The following is an 18,867-nucleotide window of genomic DNA, read 5'->3' as shown; positions in this document are numbered from 1 at the left end:
AACGCAAACACATCCTTGACAGGAAGATGCAGTAGGATGTACTTAACATTCCCAATTTACTTTCAGGAATGCAGTTTATGAGGACATAGGCTCTAGCTGCAGCATTGTTACCAGAGTGTTACAGAACAGACGGGGGGGGGGTGGGGGGGCTGTGCAGGTGGTGAACGATAGATAATTATCAAAAGGACCCTCCCTTTTTCTCCAGGGGTTCCCTCGCACTAGGTTTGCTTTACCCCGCTACCAGAGGAAAGACACGTCTCGATGCCAGAGATTTGTGAAAAGGAAAGGAATTATTTATTTAAAAGTTAGACAGGCTTAGAGTAATGACTTAATGTCTTCATTCAAATGCTAAAGTGCTTTAGAATACCCACGACCACACACAGTCCTTCCTTCTCCCCCTGCCCAGTCCCGGGTCCTGTATCTCAGAAAAGAAGTACAAGTCCGTGATTCAGGCTCCCGGCACCTTCAGCTGTGTCACCACCACGATCTCCAGTTTATCCAAAGCTGTGTGGCACGTTCTCGCGGCCCTGCAGCAAGAGTCCTTACACCCCGTTTCTTTCAGGCGAAGCCTCTCCTGCTGCCTCAGCCACGTGGCAAACGGGAGCACCCCCAAGCTGTGTGGTCCTAACTCTTGCCCAAACCACATGGTCTTGACCTGATATGGCTGCCACGCCTGGGTTTCAATGCCCGTGCCCATCTTCCTCTGCAGCCCCATTTCCGACTCCTCCCACAATCGGTTACACCTGCCACCATTCCTAGATTCTTCCAGCTTTACTGGGCTGCCATAGGAAGTCCGGGCAGGCACGGCGTGGAGCCAATCATCTCCAAGCTCTCACGCAGGTGCTATAACCAGGGGGAGTTGTTTCCCAGTTACATCCTGGGTGGAAGTTACTCCCATTCCCTGGGCTCAAAGCGTGGCCACAGTATTTAACATATCTATGCAACCAGTTAAAGGCTGTAGATATGTTAAATGACCATGCCAGAGGTTAGCTGCAAAGCTGTTGCTATGCAAAACGGCTCTCCAGGGCCCTGCTCCATGTCCCATCCCCCAGCTCAGACTGGTGGGGATGAGGACATCATATATATGTTCTTCTCTAATATTTCCTGGACACCCTGGGTTCTGGACCCCATTACAAATCCCTATTTGGGCCCCTCCTTGGCTGCGCCCTGTTACAGGAGCCCATCGGCACACTCAGGGCACCAGGCAGGAGGCCAGGGGTCTGGCAAGGACTGGTCTGTTCTTGGCAAAGCTGTCAGTGGACCTTAGTCTTCAGTCAGGGTTACATGAATACTCTTGCTGTCTGTAGTCATCTGGCCACAGACCCTCGTCATTGGGACATGACGTGGAGCTGGATGAGCAGACAGACTGGAGATGCCTCAGTGGGACCCATGGGAGCCACAGGTGGGAGGTGGATCCTATTCCATGCCAGGAGCTGTATCCATCAGGAAAGTAGAAGCCACATGTTACTCTAACGGTTTGATTGAGGGTACCAGAGGGTTTAGGGAACAGTAATCTCGGAAGCAGTTGCCTCCCCTAAGCCTGGAGGCTAAGGGAGGAAGCAGGAGTTTCTGGACCTGGCAATGTGTGGGAGGGGAATGATTAGGACTCTGCTCTGAGGGGGACTGGCCCCACAACTGATGGGGAAAGAGCTCTTCGGCCGGGATTCAGCCACTGGGGAAGTGGGTGTGATCTGGCTGGTGCCACGGGAGTTCTGGGAGGGGGTGCCCCATGGAGCTGGGACTCAGACCTCTGGGGCGAAGGTTCTTGACTGCTGCGGCACCCTGAGAGAATGGGATGAGGTTGCTACCTGGCACAGGTGCTGCTGCGGTAGCCGTCCATGGGATACCAGAGGTTCCTTCCCCCCTCCCGCCGTGTCTCCCTGCTAGGTGCCATTGGCGGAGCCTAGCAGGCCTTACAGAGCAGAGGCCAGGCTGGAGCTGAGCGTGTAGCTGGACAGGGGGAGGCAGACAACTGTGGGTGCTGGAGAAGGCGGCTGTCCTGCCGCGGCCTCCAGCAGCCCTGTCTCATGCCAGTACCTCTGTTCAGGAAAATGATGCCGCTGCTTGGCAGGCAGCTTTGGGAACTAGCTCGGGTTCTGCCTGAAAAACTCTCCCGACCCGCAGGGATGCCTGCCCTTCGGCCGGAGCGGGAGCCAGAGTCCCTTGGAGGCCTGCAGTAAGAGGAGGGAGTGGGCAGTTACCCTGTGAGGCCCGTCGGGGCGGACCGCGGTGGGGCCTTGGGAGGGGTAGAGTATATCGAGGCCCCAATTGGGAGGTGCGGGACGCCGGCCGAGGACGGCCGTCCCCGCAGCGGATGACTGTGGCTTCTGCGGCGCGCCCGGGGTCAGGGGTCAGTCCTCGCGGTTGGAGGCGGGGCCTGGGGCTGGGGACGGGCAGAGGGGAAGGGCTTGAGGACCTGGGCGGGCCCTAGGGGAGGGCGTGGCAGCGAGGGCTGCTTTGCGCAGGCTCAGTCCTGCCCGCCCTCGCCACTGGAGCTTCCGTTGCTCGCTGACAGAGACGGCCGGTTCGGCCAGGACGGGGACGTGGGAGTGAGTGCGCGCGCGCGCCCGCCGGGGTTTGAGCGGAGGGGCCGCGGACTGCGGGGCAGAGCGGCGGCAGTGGTCGCGGAGGCACAGGGCAGGGAGCGCAGGCGCCGTCTGTGGGGTCGACGCTGTCGAGCGGCGCCTGCCACGTGACCACTAGGGGCGCGCGCGCCCGGCGGTTCCGTCCGGGACGAGCGTGAACGCGCTCTGCGCCCTCCGAGCGAGCCCGGCCGCGCGGCCTGGCCCGGCCGCCTCCTGCGTCCGACCTGACGTGAAGGGCCGGGGCGGGGTTGCTAGTCCGCTGGGCGGTGGGCGCGGCGGAGGGCGCTGCTGGGGGCGCTGTGGCGTCTGAGAGAGGCCCGCGGGTTTCTGAGGTCGCACAGCGGCGAGAGCCCCTCCCAGATGCCGCTCCGGTCGTCCGAGCGGCAGAGGAGACGAGGTAGCCGCCTGACCCCCGTCCCCTCTCGCTGGTGCGGGGTCTAAGTGCGAACCCACGTGGGCAGACAGGGGAACTCCCTCATCCACTTGTTTTGATTCTGCACTGTTTAAACTTGCGGTATCATATACATAAAACAAAGTTGACCACTAGCCGTTTTTAAGTGTGCCGCTGAGTGGCAGTCGCCCCTTTCTTTGAACGCCTCGAAGCCTGGTGCTGTTCCGAAGAAAGAGGACTGAAGCTCTTCCTGCAGGGGGACCCTCGTCCCGGGCCCGGGCCTCCCGCCCCATGCCCCCAGGCCTGCCCGCCCTTTGCACCTCCCTCCCTGCGCCTTCCCGGGGCAGACCCTTTCGCGGCTCCGGCTAGTCCAGGGTTACAGGGCTGCTCGCTTGCTTTTCAGGGCAAGAGCTATGGTGCCCCGTCTGGCGCCCGGGTGGCCTTCAAGGCTCTTCTGGTGGCGAGCGGCCCGAACTCCGGGGGCCTACGGGCAGCCAAGCACCGGGAACAGGGTGTCCAGGGTCCCCCTGGGCATCAGCCCTCGGGGGCTCGTGGGCACCGGTGCCCCGGTTCGCAGAGGCGGCTCCTCCCCATCCTCCCGGGGCCCCGAGGTGGTGCTGACCTGTGAGCGCTACCCGGTGCGGCGGCTGCCCTTCTCCGTGGTGTCTGAGGAAGACCTGGCCTCCTTTGAGCGCATTGTCCCCGGGAGGGTCGTCACAGACCCGGAGGAGCTGGAGGCCTCCAACGTGGACTGGCTGAGAGCCATGCGAGGTGAGCGAGGGTCCCGCGCACCTGTCTCGTTCACCATGGATGACTTGAGAGTGCTCTGAGAACACTTTGTTGAAGTTTATAGGTGGTGCAAGATGCCTTCGACTTCCAGGATGAGACAGCCCCCTGGCTGCTCCCAGGGGCCTGTGTGTTCACGCCTCACGTGCTTGTAGCTCCTGCCTCAGTTGCGGAGGTCGCGGGTGTGAGATCCCGTGTCTGCGGGGCTGCACTCCCTTTGGAGGCTCCAGGGCATCCTCCTGCCTCTCCTGCCCTTGGCTGCCTACTTCCTCATCCTAGTCTCTGCCATCACAGAGGATGTAAGAAACGCCCAAAGTTGTAGAGGTTATTTATGAATATATGTGAGCCAAACTGAGGACATATACTGGGGAGCAAGATTTCAAATGCTCCAGAAAATAACAGTTTGCAGCTTTTATGCATCCGAAGTTAAGGAGTTAGGTACCACAGGAAGAGTACGTGAGGGTGGGATTGGATTACAGGAGAGTTAAGGAGATTGTGCGTTCACCTGAGGGTGGTTCACACTTCATTTCTAAGGTGTGTTATTGTACTTGCACAAGAACAAGAGACAGGGCTGCTTAAGGCAAAGACAGACCTTTCCGGAAAAGTTCTCTGCCTAGGGAGGGACTGCCTGCTGTGGCCTGCCCAGTTAGGAATTTGTGATCAGATCACCTGGGAGGTCATGTCCATTTGAACCATCTCTTTTGGCCACAATTCCTGTGTGTCTCTGCCTCAATTTCTCCTTCCTTTCTCTTATAAGGACACTTGTCATTGGACTGGCAGTCACCCTCACCCAGGAGAGCCCCATCTCAGGACCCTTAACTTCTATCTGCTGTAAAGACCCTTTACCCAGGTCAGGTCGCCTTCACAGGCTCTGAGGGTGGGATGTGTGTGTTCTTCCTAGGTCCAGATGCAGGGTTGCTGGTCTGGCTGCCCCCTATTTTCTTCTCTCATCACACCTGTCTCCCTGTCCCCACCTCAAGTCCATGCACCAGCTTTGGGTGGGAGTGGAGGGGGATGTCAGCCTCCTAGGCCCAGCAAGCCCTTCTAATTACAGAGATTGTGAAGCCAGACCCCTGTGTCCTCTCCTGAAATGATTTCAGAGATCATGTAACCTGTCCACTCACACACTTACAGAAACCAACCTTACCCTCTTGCTGTGATGATAAGGAGAGCTGGGAAACAAGCAGTTCACCACACAATGATGTACTGAAGCCTGTAAAGCAGGGCAGGCAGGTCCTCAGGCTGGGCCTGGACCCAGCGCTCTTGGACGCGGTGTGCTCAGCCATGGGTGCAGTTGGCAGGATTTCAGACCAGAGTGAAGGGTCCTGGCAAGTGGGACTGGGTGCAGGCTCAGGAGTGGAGACAGCTCTTCCTTTCGGGGAGGCTGGTGGCTTTGGAGGTCCTTAGGCCATTCTGCAGGGCCAGAGTGCTTGAGAGCCGCACTCTGCCTGCTGAGCAAGGGCTCCATCAGGCAGCACTGCCCTGGTGAGAACAGCCAAGCAGCACAGTACCTGTGGGCTCATGTGTGGTGCTCTGGAGGCAGGGGCAGGCGATGCCCATTCTGGGCTCAGCCAAGCTGGGTACCTGTCTTGGCTTGTTGCTGTGGCCTGGTGTCCCCAGGAGATGGACTGCAGAATGGGGATGGGTCTCACCAGGAGGTAGGACCCCAGCAGGCCTGGTGCTCAAGGTGCAGGCTCTCCTGTTCCTCAGGCTTCCAGAGCCTTGGGAGCAGTACCTGGGAGGGGGCTGCCTGCCTCCCCTGCATGGGCTCAGCTGGCTGTCTCCTGGGACCCCTCTGTCTGGTCAGCACTTTTCCTGGGAAGCCTGGCAGCAGGCAGCCCTGTAGAAAAGCCCCCGTATGTGATTCTCTTTGGAGAGAAAGCATGTCTAAAAATCTGGTCATTTAAAATTTTAATCTCAGAGTTAATACAGAAAATATAAGCTGGTAAAAGCTGATCAGTACCTTACATAATAGTTTAAACAGATTTTATTTGAAATGGATATTGTCATTAAACATCTCCTCCTTTAAAAACTAGACCATGTGCTCATGAGTGAGCCCCACAGACCTTAGTGAGCACCTCTCTGTGTGCCTGCTCCAAGGGGAAGGTCAGGCCCTGGACATGAGAGGGACAGGAGGCTCGCTGAGCAGCAGGAGCAAGGTGGGCCGCACATCAGGTTGTCGTGAGTGCCGAGGAGGCCGTTTTCTCTGAGCCTGGGAAAGCTGTCTGGAAGGCCGTTCCTGGGGCAGGAACAGCCAGTGCAAAGCCTCTGAGCAGGGCTGCACTTGGCCTGTCTGAGGAGTCAGGAGATCCTTGTGGGGCTGCAGTGGGTGAAGGAAGGAGGGGGTCAGAGAGCAAAGGAGCTAGGCCATCAAGGCCTCAAGGGCTGTGTGAGTCCTGGCTTCTCCTGTGAGCTGAGAGGGACCTGCCTGAGGGCAGTGAGTGGAGTGGAGCCCCTTTCACTCTGGCTGGTGATGGCAGTGGGAGGAGGGCGGGGTCTGCGAGGGGCAGAGGGGCAGTCTGGTGAGGTGTGGTGATGACACAGTGAGGAATGGGAAGCCAGACCCCTGCCCAGGGGAGGATGCAGTGTTGAGGCATGGCAGCGGGGCAGGGGTCCTCAGCAAATCGGCTGGGTGCCTGAAATGGGGGGGGATGATAACTGTCTCACAGCTCTGGAAAGAGTCAGTAGGAAGAACCTGTGCTCCATGTGCTTCCTGCCTCTGCAGCCTCCACTCATCCAGTCCAGTTTTTTTCAGCCAAGCAAACATGCAGAAGGCAGGCCAGCAGTGACTAGGGATGTCCATGGACTAGTTTGGGGGACTCCCGCCAGCCGTGTCTGGAGCTCAGACTGTGACAGAAAAGAATTGTAACCAGTGACTAAAAGAAGAGCTGATCATACTGGTATGATTGAATTGCTAAGTAAGTAAATACAGGAGATGGGAGAAAGGCCCGTCTTCACAGCACAAGGTCTGTTAATCAGTGTGGGAGGGTTGGTGACAGTCACCATTTGGCGTCCATCCTGTGGACTGCTTCAGGCAAGAATGTCAACAGATGCTGAATTTGTGGGTGAACTCGGAGGAGCATCTACACAGTGTCAAGTGTCTGTCTGCCCACAAGATACTTAGAAACTTGCAGTGGAGAAGCCAGGCCGGCACCCCTCCCTCGCCTTCAGCCAGCCCTTCCACCTCCCCGCAGTACACGGACTGACCTCTGTTGTCCTTGAGGATTACAGTGACCCTGGTTGTGCAGGTCACCTCACCAAGGAAGTAGAACCTTCTTTGTCCCTGCGTGCGGACCCGGAGGTCCCTTCCCTGTACATACTGTGTTTTTCCTGTCTCAGGCTGTAGCAAGGTGCTGCTGAAGCCCCAGACGACGGAGGAGGTGTCCCACATCCTCAGGTAAGAAGCCCGCCGGCCTTCCTGTGGTTTATGAATAGCTTCCTCATGAAGACACGCAGATGCAGAGCCCAGGAAGCCGACAGCCTGTTTGGGGCCGAGCCCTGAACTTTGGAACCCTGGGCACTGGGCCAGGCACAGCATGGGGGTGGCTGCAGACTCCCACGAAAGAGACCTTTTCTTGAAATATGTATTTCTTGATTTTTTTATATCAATAAACCATCGTGTTTAGTTTTGGGAAACATAGAAAACCAGAAGGAAAAAACTGCGAAAACAGCCACTCTGTTCAACTCCAAAGATGGCAACTGATGGCGTTTGGTTTGCTCACTGGTGTCTTTCCTTCTTTGGGGTGATTTTAAGGTTATCGCATTGTATCTAAGACATTGTAGTTGTGGCTTTTTCTCTATTTGTCAAATCTGTGTTCATTTATTGGTACAAATTATTTTTCTGTGCCATTTTTTTAAAAGGTTTTATTTATTTTTAGAGAGAAGGGGTGGGGGGAGAAAGAGAAGGAGAGGTATACCTATCAGTTGCCTCTCGCACGCCCCCAACCAGCCACCTGACCTGCAGCCCAGGCCTGTGCCCTACTGGGGCTTGAACTGGCGACCTTTTGGTTCACAGGCCAGTGCTCAGTCCACTAAGTCACACCAGCCAGGGCTTCCATACCAGTTCTGACCCATGAAAGGTGCCCACCCATGCGTGCCCTACAGTCTGCCGGACTGCACTGAGCCAGTCCCAAGGCTCAAGTGGCTGTGCAGCATTGCTTCCACGTGCCCCCCTTTCCGAGGCCGTTGCTGGAGGCCGGACCCTGCAGGGTAGGTTTGCTTGATTGTTGCCCTCGTAGCCAGGCGCTGACCCGGAGTCTCTCTCAAGGGCCAGTGGCACGGGCCTGGAGAAGAGGGGCTTGACACCCTGCCTGTGCTGGTCCCAGGTACTGTCATGGGAGGAACCTGGCTGTGAACCCTCAGGGCGGCAACACGGGCCTGGTGGGGGGCAGCGTCCCTGTGTTCGATGAGGTCATCCTGTCCACCGCCCTCATGAACCAGGTCATCAGCTTCCACGGCGTGTCTGGTGAGCCCGGCTGTCTGTCAGTGCTGTCCTCGTCCTCCTCAGCGGTGGGGCTGGGCGGGCTCCTCGGCCCTGGGGAAGGGGTGAGCTCTGTTCATGCTCTGCCCTCTGGGCAGGCCCGCACAGGGGTGTTATTTAGTTGGTCACTTAATGACTTGTATTGTGGGCTTGAGAGGAAGGGGATGGGCTGTCGCTGTGGCTCCTGTGGACGCTGACATTTCCTGGCCACAACCACCTTCTGGGTGTGTGAGGTCACATGAGTGTGAGGGGCTTCCTGCTTGGGTGTGGCAGGTTGTGGTGTTGGATCATTCTGTGTGGCGGGGGCACCTGGGCACCCTAGGGTGTTGATCAGCAAACCTGGCCTCCACCACTTGACACCTCCAACCAAAAATATCTCCAGACTCGTCACACGTGCCCTGGAAGGGTGGAATTGCCACCAGCTGAGGATGACTGCCTCGCAGCAACCCTCTTGTCTGCTCTCTCCCATGAGCATGCACATATGTGTGCACACGGGTGTTTGCATGTGCATGCATGTGTGCACACGTGTGTTCCCCCTCAGGGTACATACATGTGTGTGTACTTTTGCCTTCCCAGTGTTTCTTCTTTTTCATGGCACCCACAGAGATAACTTTCTGGGGAGGGACGGGGCATGTGCTGCTTTCGCCAGGTCCATGGTGGCTGCTTCTAGGGCGGGAGGTGCGCACAGAGCGCCGTGGCAGCTCTGCTTTCTCGGCAGGGGCCCTGGTGTGCCAGGCGGGGTGTGTCCTGGAGGAGCTGAGCCGGTACGTGGAGGAGCGGGGCTTCGTCGTGCCTCTGGACTTGGGAGCGAAGGGCAGCTGCCACATTGGGGGGAACCTGGCAACCAATGCCGGTGGCCTGCGGTTGCTGAGATACGGCTCGCTGCGTGGGACCGTGCTGGGTCTGGAAGTGGTGAGCTGGAGGCGTCCAAGTGCGGCTTGGCCCTTGTGTTCCCGCCCCAGTCTCAGGGCTCAGCTGCTCTGGTCGCCTCCCAGCCCCGTCACCCAGCCGTCCAGGTGCCTGCAAACCACGAACTCATAGGCTGGGCTGTGGGTCTGCCCTGTGCCTGGGGTTAGGGTGCATCCGCCTTTGAAGGCCCCCAGCCGCACGGGCACTGGGGTAGTGCCAGCACTGCCCTCAGTCCCAGGTGGTGCAGGTGGTGGGATTCCCAGCTGGGAAGAGTCCTTCCTTCAGCCTGATTGGGTGGCTCCAGGCCCCACCTCAGGGCCGCTGCCTTCCCAAACTGTGGCCGCTGCGCAAGCACCCTGCTTCTCTTCTCCCTCGCCAGGTGCTTGCCGACGGCACCATCCTGAATTGCCTCACCTCCCTGAGGAAGGACAACACAGGCTACGACCTGAAGCAGCTCTTCATTGGGTCGGAGGGCACCCTGGGGGTCATCACTGCTGTGTCCATCTTGTGTCCACCCAAGCCCAGGGCCGTGAACGTGGCCTTCCTTGGTAGGTGGAGTGCCTGCCCCCGGGAGTCGGTTCTCTAGGCTGCCCTGCCAGAGTGGGGGGCAGGGATTGAGGGAGAGGATAGATGGGGCTCCCACTGGACGGCCTGTTGCTGCAGGCTTCTCACTCTTTCCAAAGGGGTCCAGGACTTGGTCTTGGTGTGTGGGCAGATCCAGAGTTGAGCCTGCAGGCTCTGGCAGAACCACCTCATTTTGTAATAGAACCGGCTTCCCCGACTCTGGTTGGCTTTGCTATTTAGGGGGCCCATGCCCAAGGTTCTGTGAGAAATGGTGTCCTTTGGTGCAAGGCCAAGGACGTGTGTCTTCATTATGTGGGGTAATCAGATGGACGCCTGTCTCACACCTCGGTCTTCTGGAAGCTTCCGCAGGCCCCCGAGTCCCAGTGCAGTCAGTCCGTCTCATCAGTGTTTCCCTGCTGGGACAGTTGGCACCTGGGGCCCCTGGCTGTGTCTCTCCCCTCCCGACCTGCGTGTTCTTGTTGTCAGTCTTGATCGTACTTGTCTTAATCTCGTGAGTCGTAGTTACTGTAGCATTATAAAGGTCCATTTTCCTTCCTCCTCATTCCTTCATCAGACTTCTGCTGGGCTAACCTCCTTGTGAAAGCACCCTCGAGCTCCCTGTGGGGAGCGTCTGCTGGGGATGAGTCCTCTCCCTCCCTGTGCCCGAAAATGCCCTGATTCACACTCATTCCTGGGAGGCACCATGGCTAGGAGTGCAGGCTCAGCTGGGCACCTGCTCCCTCCCACCTGCTGGAGACACTCCACTCGGGGCGGTCTCCACGCTGTTCCAGAGGGTCTGTCTCTTTTCTTGGACCGTTGGAGGTCTTTTCCTCACCTTGAGTCCTTTGTGGTTTTCAGTGCATGCCCTGGTCTCCCTGGCTTGGCTTCTCATCAGTTGCAGTGTTGCCCATTTTCCCTCTGTGGCCGGACGGTAGCTGTGTCCATCTGCCCTCCTGTGTCTCACCTGCTTCCATCCTCTCCACCCCCTTCACTGGCCGTGTGGCTACCAATCTGCTTAGTTCTCCCTTCTCCCTGCAGCCAAGGCCCTCTGTTAAGCTCCAGCTGCAGGACCACGAGTTCCTCAGACGTGCGTGATGGGCTTCCTCAGGCCTCTGCAGTCCCAGCCTCTTCCCTCCAGGACATCTTCCTGTCCTCTCTGTGACCTCTGATCCCTGACCCCTCCCCGTAGCCGGGTGGCTTAGATCTTCCCCCCTTCCACAGTCCACTCGGTCCCTTCTGCCTCTGGCCACTGGACAGTCAGCTCCCCCTGTCCTGGGCCCTCTCAGCAACCTGTCTGTGTTCTGTGAGCGTGTCCTGACGGAGGTACCAAGGTTCAATGGAGTCGGGGGCACTGCTTGAGTGAGAGAAGTACCACTGAGCTGTTTCCAAAGGAGGCCGTGTCTGGCCCTGAGCACACCCCCAAGTTGCTCCTCCCATTTCCCACCACTGCTGCGCACCGTGGGCACCCTCAGCTAGCTGTCCGTCTTCATCTTTGAGCCGCGTGAAGTGGGCACTGGCTGGCCAATGGCCTTTCCCTCGGCAGTGCTTCCGCTGCTCTGCTTGCTTGCCTGGCTTGCCCTCTGGGAGTCAGGCGGGCAGGCTCATTACGGGGGCTCAGGTGGCTATGGGCGAGGCCCTGGCGGCATGTGCCTGAGGCGCTGTATCCTCTGCAGGTTGCCCAGGCTTTGCTGAGGTTCTGCAGACTTTCGGCACTTGCAAGGGGATGCTGGGAGAGATCCTGTCGGCATTCGAGTTCATGGATGCTGAGTGCATGCGGCTGGTCCAGCACCATCTCCGCCTTGCCTGCCCGGTGCAAGGTACTGGCCCCAGCCGCCCACCTCTACTTCTATGCCACCTGCCTCCCAGGATGGCTCAGGCCAACACGCCTTTGTCCTGTGCATGGGGGAGGCCATGGCCCCTTTGCAGCTGTGGTGTCCGCAGGACAGTGGAGCACAGAGCGGTCACAGCCCCAGTCAGCCCACTGAGCTCGCCAGTGGGGCCGTCCTGTCTCCAGGACTGATGGAGAGGCCTCTCCAGAGAGGCCTGATGTCTGTGACCTGCTCAGCGTCAGACCTCAGCGAGCCAGCGACAGGTGTAGCCCCTGTTCTCAGTCCCTGCGTGGGGCCTTGGCGACTTCACTTCTGAGATTGCCCTGAGGGAGCAGCCTGTCTGAGCTGCCCCAGCAGAGCCCCACAGACTGGGCGACTGTAACAAAATGAATTTGTTCCGGACAGTTCTGGAGGCTGGAAATCCAGTGTCAAGGGTGCCGTCAGGGTTGGTTTCCAGTGAGGTCGCTTCCTGGCGTGCAGACGGCCACCTTCTCAGAGTCCTATCTGTGTCTCTTCCTCCTTGTGTGAGGGCACCAGCCACTCGGGGTCAGGGTCGGGACCGGGGCCCCACCTTCTGACCTCACTTCACCTGCCAACCTCCTTAAAGGCCCGATCTTCACATGGTCACAGTGGAAATGGGTTAGGGCCTCACCAAGGGAACCTGGAGGGTGGGGAAGGACACACTGCAGTCCAGAACAATTGTAATTATGCCAAGATCTTTATGCTCTAAATTTTAAGTGAGACGTTACTCAGTGTAATATAGGAAACAATGAAAAGTCCAGTGGTGGACAGCAGCCCCTGGGTGGACGGCAGGTCTCCTGGGGTTTGGTGAGAGTAGCCTCCTGCAGCCTGGGGCACCCCTGGCCTATCCATGGGGTCACCTGGACTGTCCTGGGTTCCCAGCGAGTGCGGATCATCTCAGTGACAGACCTGCCTTTCCGTCATCTGGAATTCGGCCTCAGCAGAGAGCCCTGCTCTGCAGGCTTCCCTCGGTCTTGTTGGTACCACGGTGGCCATCAGGGGTGTCTCAGCCACGCTGACCCAGAGCTCTCCAACCTGGTCGGATCATCTCTGCCCCCTGCTCTCTGCCCCTCCAGAAAGTCCATTCTACGTGCTGGTCGAGACCTCAGGCTCCAGAGCGGAGCACGATGCCGAGAAGCTGAGCAGCTTCCTGGAACAGGCCCTGGACTCTGGCCTGGTGACTGATGGGACCCTGGCCACCGACCAGAGGAAAGTCAAGGTGAGTGTGCGGACGCCCTTGGTTTCCACCCAGCTCTTCTTCTCTGGGCCATGCGGGAGGCCTTGCAGCTGGCTGCCGGTGATGGTTGTGGCTGGACGTGAGCTGCTGTCCCGGCCTCAATGGAAGAACCTCTTTGGAAACACACTGTCAGTGTCTAGGCTGCTGGGGCAGCGTTTTAAACAGGCGGGCAGAGCCGTGTGGGCTGTGGGGGCCGGCGTGACGCTGAGCCTGTCGTGGGGTGGGGTGGTTCCCGAGAATGACTCGGCACCAAGAGAGCCTTGCTGTCTGAGGCCAAAGGAGGGAGGAGGGGTCCTGGGGCAGGGGAACCGCTGACAGCATCACAGGGCCTTCGCCCCCTTTCTCCCATGGCCCGCCCGTGCGGTGTGGAGCAGGGCTGGCGGGGCAGGAGGTCTGTGGGCACACTGGCAGGACCGGAGCGGCTCTGGCCTGTGGTGAGTGGGCAGGGGGGTCTGGCTGCCTCTCAGTGGCTGGCTGTTGACTTTGTTTCTTTACTTGATTGTTAAACTCCTTTCTGTGCCATTGTTGGTACTTTGTGTTAGTGAGATATTATTTACAAGGAGTTACAACAGTGTCTGACAGGGGCCCTAGGAGAATGCTGTGGCTAGGCTTTCTCAGCTACTGCTTCACCCACCAGTGTCCCCCACCCTCCCACACCCCCTCGCACGCAGAGCTGGAGGGGTCGCCACTGTGCTCCAGGCGGCAGGTCACAGCAGCCTGGCTGGGGACCCTCCTGCAGGGGCAGGAATGCACTGGTCCTAGCTCCACAGCCCAGTTCTCAAAGACGACGGTGCCCAGAGGTCTGGCGATGTGAGGGGCAGGGGCAGGAAGATGAGGGACCAGCTTCCCTCACAGATGGGAGGAAGTGGGGGGAGCACCCAGATGGGGTGGAGGGCAGGGGTGGGGTTGGGATGACAGGTCCCCAAGGAGCCCTGAGCTCAGGTGGGATGGAGGAGGTGCCCCAGGGGGCCTTAGCCGGCAGAATGGGACCAGCGGTGGGAGGAGCAGCGTGGGTGGCTCTGGGGGGCCTTGCTGGGCTCTGGGTGTGTGGGGCTGGGCCAGGAGGACCTGCTGATGGTCCTGCTGATGGTTGGGCTGCCACCTGACTGATGGGGTAGTGAAACTCGATGAGGGAATTGGGGAAATCTGTTATTTAAGGGGTGCCCATGGCACTGCGCTTACATTAAAAACAGGAACATCCTTACGTTGTAGAAATGTCACTGCGATGGTCCCTGAGGCAGTGGGGTTCGTGGGGGCGGGAGCGGGGATGAGGCCCGGGCAGGACCACGGGGCCCGGTGGTGGCGCAATACACTGTCTCGCTCCCTCACAGAGGCTTCAGGTGTCCACAGTGACAGGTTGACCAGAACAGATGAGCCCCAGCAGGGCTGGTGTGCCCCAGCAGCACTGCCCTGAGAAGCCCCAGGCCTGTCCTCAGGCCCCTCACTCCCCACCATCCCTGCCCCGGCCACCAGTGCCCCTTCCCACTCGTGTGCTGCAGGATACGCCCTGAGGGCCTTCCATTACTGCCTGCTCCCTCCTAGAACGGGGCCCTCGGGGCCCTTGGCGCCTCCATCGCGGGCCCTCCGTGCTGTCTTGGGGCCGCGTCTGGGGCCGCGTCAAGTATGGAGTGTTGGGAGCCCCGTGTCTGCCAGGACACAGCAGGGTCACCCACAAAGCCGCCGGCAGGTGTTGACCTGGCCTGTGTCGTCCTGCCCTCCCAGACGCTGTGGGCCCTGCGGGAGAGGATCACTGAGGCGCTGAGCCGGGATGGCTACGTGTACAAGTATGACATCTCCCTGCCCGTGGACAGGCTCTACGACCTCGTGACTGATCTGCGCACCCGCCTCAGCCCTCAGGCCAAGCACGTGGTGGGCTATGGCCACCTGGGTGAGCAGAGCCAGGCAGAGACGGCTAACCACAGACTCGTGTTTAGTGAGAAGGCTGGGGGTTGGCACGGTTAGAACAGTGCGGGGGGACAATGTGGGCAGAGTCCGCACAGCAGGTATCAGAACAGGAGTGGTGTGAGGTCACCAGGCCATCGCCCCCGAGACCGGGGTGGGGTGGACGGCAGATCGGGGATTGAGTGTGTCCCCCGTGGGGGCACTGCTCTGCCCCGGGCCACAGCGAGGACACCACTGTGATGGCAGTGGGCAGAGGGTTCTCTTCCTCTGTGAAATCCGGAGTGGGCATCGAGATGACTGGGCACCTGTGCTGTAACGGAGCAGGTAACCCTCAGCCCCTCTGAGGCTGACGGGCCTCATTCCTGGGGGTGAGCCCTGCTTGGCCACTGTCCTGGTGTCTGTGATCCCATTTAAGTCTGTGCGGGATGTTTTCAGGTGTCTTCATGGGCGATGTGGCGGCACGAGGGTCCTTGCTTCTGTTGGTGCCCATGCAGGGCAGCCGCCCTTCGCCTGTTTCTGGAAGTTCTCTCCTCGAGTGGTCAGGCGAACCTGCGGTGAGGACCAGAGGCAGGAGTTTGTGGGTGTCTGGGGTGACTGCGGACCAGTCGCTCTGACGTTGGCAGGGTAGTCCGGCCCCTTCTCCTGAGTGGTCCTGCGATTTCCTCACCAAGCATTAGGCCATGTCTTCTGGAATGTGGCACATGTTGGCATCTCGTCGTTCCTGCTATGGCCGTTTCCTGGCGCGCTGGTGCACTTGGGAGGGGCCTTGGTGGTCCCGATGCTGAGCAGTCTCTCCAGAGCAGCAGTGCGGCGCTGTGTGGGTCCTTTCTCTAGTGTGTTCGCTTTGTTTCCTTCTTTTCTGCCATTACGTTTCTTCTCCGTTTTCAGGTTTATTCTGTCACTTTGTAACTTCAGGAGTGAAGTACTTGGCTCAGTGGTTTTCAGCTTTTCTTTTCTATGTTTAAATGTTTCTCCAAGTCCCAGCCTAGCTGACCCCTACCTTGTTTTAAATGTTGTCTTTGTTTACCACCTGTGAGATTCAGTGTGGCCTGGGAAGTGCTGGGATAGAAGCTGCCACTCGGTTGTGGTGGCCCTGGGTCCGTGTGTTGTCGTGAATGGAGTTTGGCTTCCTGTGGACTCAGTGGGGTGGGTGGAGCCTCCGTGTGCGTGATGCTGGCAGCCCAGTGGCTGGGACCCTGCCTCCTGGCCCCTCTGCCACGGGCCTGACTCAGCCCTGACTCGACCCCACTCCCAGGAGTGCCCTTACCTGAGGCAGCTCCAGCTCAGGAGCTCCGGGGGTGCTGGTGCCCAAGAGCTCCCCCCTCCACAGCCAGAGGTAGCCCTGTGTTTGTGTGAAGTCCCCCATTTTGATGGTGTTCGTGTTATCTCTGGTTCTAGATATTTTCTCATCTCCATTGTAATTTCTTTTTTGACTCACGCATTAGGCAGGAATGTGTGTGTGTGTGTTTTAATTAATTAATTTATTTTTTAGACAGAGGGGAAGGGAGGGAGAAAGAGAAACATCAATGTGTGGTTGCCTCTTGAGCGCCCCCTTCTGGGGAACCTGGACCATAACCCAGGCATGTGCCCTGACTAGGAATTGAACTGGCGACCCTTTGGTTCTCAGGCTGGCACTGAGCCACACCAGCCAGGGCGAGAGTATGGTTTTTAATTTGCAAATATGGGAGTTTTCTAGCTGTTTTAGAAATTGTTGACTCGCTGTTCATTGCACTGGAGCCGAGGACGGGGCCCGTGCTGTTCTGACAGTTGTCAGCGACCCAGAGGGCCTGGTGTGGTCCACCTCCATCACGGTGGGGGAGCCCCCATGGTGTCTGTGGGGCCCGGGGGGATGGAGCCGTCCTGGGTGCTGCTGGAGAAGTGAGTCTGGTGAAAGCCATCAGTGTGGTCAGACTGCAGGGCTCTCGGTCCGTGCGGCCCTGAGGGTTACTCTCGGTGGGGAGCCCTTGGACCAGGACTAGGTGGAGCCTGTGGAGGGAGGGGTGGGTAGGGTAAACCAGAGAGAGAAATGAGCAAGGAGCGAGAAGGGGGCTGCAGCCTCCGGAGGAGGCTGCTTCTGTCACTGCGGGTCAGTGGCCAGTGGCTCGAAGGGCTGAAACCAGACAGGACGGGGAGGGCTCTCGGGGAAGGGAGGGGGCTCTTGGGAGGTCCTGCCTGGCCTGATTGGGTCCCTGCCTTCCAGGGGATGGCAACCTACACCTCAACGTGACAGCAGAGGCCTTTAGTGCTGAATTGCTCGGTGACCTTGAGCCCTATGTGTACGAGTGGACGGCAGGCCAGCGGGGCAGTGTCAGCGCCGAGCACGGTGTCGGCTTCAAGAAGCGGAGTGCCCTTGGCTACAGCAAGCCGCCCGAGGCCCTGCAGCTGATGCAGCAGTTCAAGACCCTCCTGGACCCCAAGGGCATCCTGAACCCCTACAAGACATTGCCTGCCCAGGCCTGATGGGGCATCAGGGTCAGCGGGAGTGGCCGTGGTCTAGTCCTGTCTTTGGCCATTGGGATAGGCCTGCAGGGCTGGCCTGGGCTCTGGCCTCCGTCCCATGGAGCCACCTGGTTGGAGGGGCCTCCAGGTGGGCGCTTCCCATCCCTTTGCAGGTGGCACCCGCCTTGCTGGTGGTCCCCTGAGTCCCACCTGTGGGCTACAGCTCTGGGAGGAGCCTGGTGTTTCTGCCTCGCACCGAGCCCCAGTCAGTGCGAGTCCCGCAGCTCAGGTAGCGGCAGTGAACCCCTGTGAACAGTCCAGAGCACCGGCCCCGCCTGGGGCTGTGACCGACAGGGCCTGGCTTCCCAGATGCTTTCTGGTGACATGGGACAGGTGGCTGCTGGGCCCTGGAGTGACCCTTTCCCCAACTGTGGTCAGAGTTCAGGTGTTTGTTTCTCAAAGTTGGCAGTTTGTGTGAAGAGTCCACGCAGGTCAGCCCTGCGTCCCTGTAAAGCTCCTACGTGCACATGTGTGTGCCCACTGCATACAGTGGCCTGTGTTCCTGCTGCTTCAGTGAATCCTACTTGGGCAGTCCTTGTTGACCTGTGGCCCCAGGGCAGCGCCAGCACTGTGGAGACCATCTCGGGGGGCGGGACACATTTTCTCTTTCTGGCAGCCCTAAACTTCCTATAGAAACAGAATTGGTCTGTTGCTAGAAAAATCTTGTAAAAGCCTACAGTGACGTGCCCATGTGCCATGGTCCCTAAGCGCCTGAGCATCAGGGACTGCGGGAGGGACTGGGCCTGGCTGCCTCTGGGGGTGACCGTCCCCCAGACCCTGTCCTATGCTCCCCATGTGACTTGGAGCCCCCCCTGTCTTACTCAGCTTTTCCACAGTCCTCAGAAGCGGGTCAGCTCGTGTCCACAATGACTTTCAGTGACTGCTGTGTGACTAAGCAAGTTTATTTTGGAGAATTAAAGTAACGCCTGAAGTGTTAAAAGGGTAAGAATTCGGAGGCATTTTCTGCCAGAGGGGTGGCAGGGCTCCAAGCAGGCGACCCCAGGACTGGGGCTCCGAGAGCAAGTTCGGAGGGGCCTCCATTGCCCTGAGGACCAGCTCCTCCAGGTGTCAAAATGTGAAATGCCCCACTCTTCACTCCTGGGGTTGCTGTACAGAATCCACCTGTGCACAAATATGCATACGTGCATAGGCACACCGTGTACACGGACATGGCACATGGGCACACTGCATACATATACATAGGCATGGCACATTACATGTGGACTACATGCACAAGCACACACACAGGGTTCTCCCCAGGACACGCTCAGAGCACTGTCTGCATGTGGTGTCAGTCGCTGGCTGGGTTGGGGCCGGCCTTGTGAAGGTGGTGACGTGTCTCTGAGACCCTCAGACAGAGGGACAGAGAGAACAGGGGACGAGGGGGCTGCCACCTGCCCTGGGGAGAGGCCATCGGCTCGCAGTAGCTGGTTCCACACAGCCCCTTCTCGTGTGTGGGGCTGGGCTCGTCTGGGGAGGGCGCCTGGAGGTCGGGGCAGGAAGGAGGTATTACTTTCTGTACTTTTTGGAGGACTTGCACTTTCTCCTGCCAAGCACATGTGCACTTTTTTAAAAACCAGGACAAACCAGGCGACAAGCTGATTCAGAGATCTGGCCTCTGGGCTGGTGGCCAGGCCTCAGGAAGGTGCCTCCACAGTCCCCTC

General features: G+C 58.8%; 1 protein-coding gene across 2 annotated transcripts; it reads left to right on the top strand.

Annotated features, from left to right (window-relative positions):
* The first annotated feature begins 2,437 nt into the window (after nucleotides 1-2,437).
* D2HGDH (D-2-hydroxyglutarate dehydrogenase) lies at nucleotides 2,438-18,143 on the top strand. Of its 2 annotated transcripts, none has more exons than XM_037069215.1 (10): nucleotides 2,438-2,549; nucleotides 3,380-3,747; nucleotides 7,102-7,159; nucleotides 8,088-8,227; nucleotides 8,961-9,154; nucleotides 9,531-9,699; nucleotides 11,389-11,532; nucleotides 12,642-12,784; nucleotides 14,525-14,690; nucleotides 16,905-18,143. In XM_037069215.1, the coding sequence occupies exons 2-10, from the start codon at nucleotides 3,390-3,392 to the stop codon at nucleotides 17,162-17,164; spliced, it is 1,632 nt and encodes a 543-aa protein (XP_036925110.1). In that variant the 5' UTR covers nucleotides 2,438-2,549; nucleotides 3,380-3,389; the 3' UTR covers nucleotides 17,165-18,143. The 2 variants fall into 2 exon arrangements, with proteins under 2 accessions (XP_036925110.1, XP_036925111.1); XM_037069216.1 differs by lacking the exon at nucleotides 2,438-2,549 and adding an exon at nucleotides 2,568-2,982.
* The last annotated feature ends 724 nt before the right edge of the window (nucleotides 18,144-18,867 follow it).

This window comes from Sturnira hondurensis, unplaced genomic scaffold, assembly GCF_014824575.4.
Source record: "Sturnira hondurensis isolate 20B ecotype Veracruz unplaced genomic scaffold, ASM1482457v3 Scaffold0018493, whole genome shotgun sequence".
In the NCBI taxonomy this organism is placed as follows: Eukaryota; Metazoa; Chordata; class Mammalia; order Chiroptera; family Phyllostomidae; genus Sturnira; species Sturnira hondurensis.
This window is presented reverse-complemented; position numbering and strand designations above follow the sequence as displayed.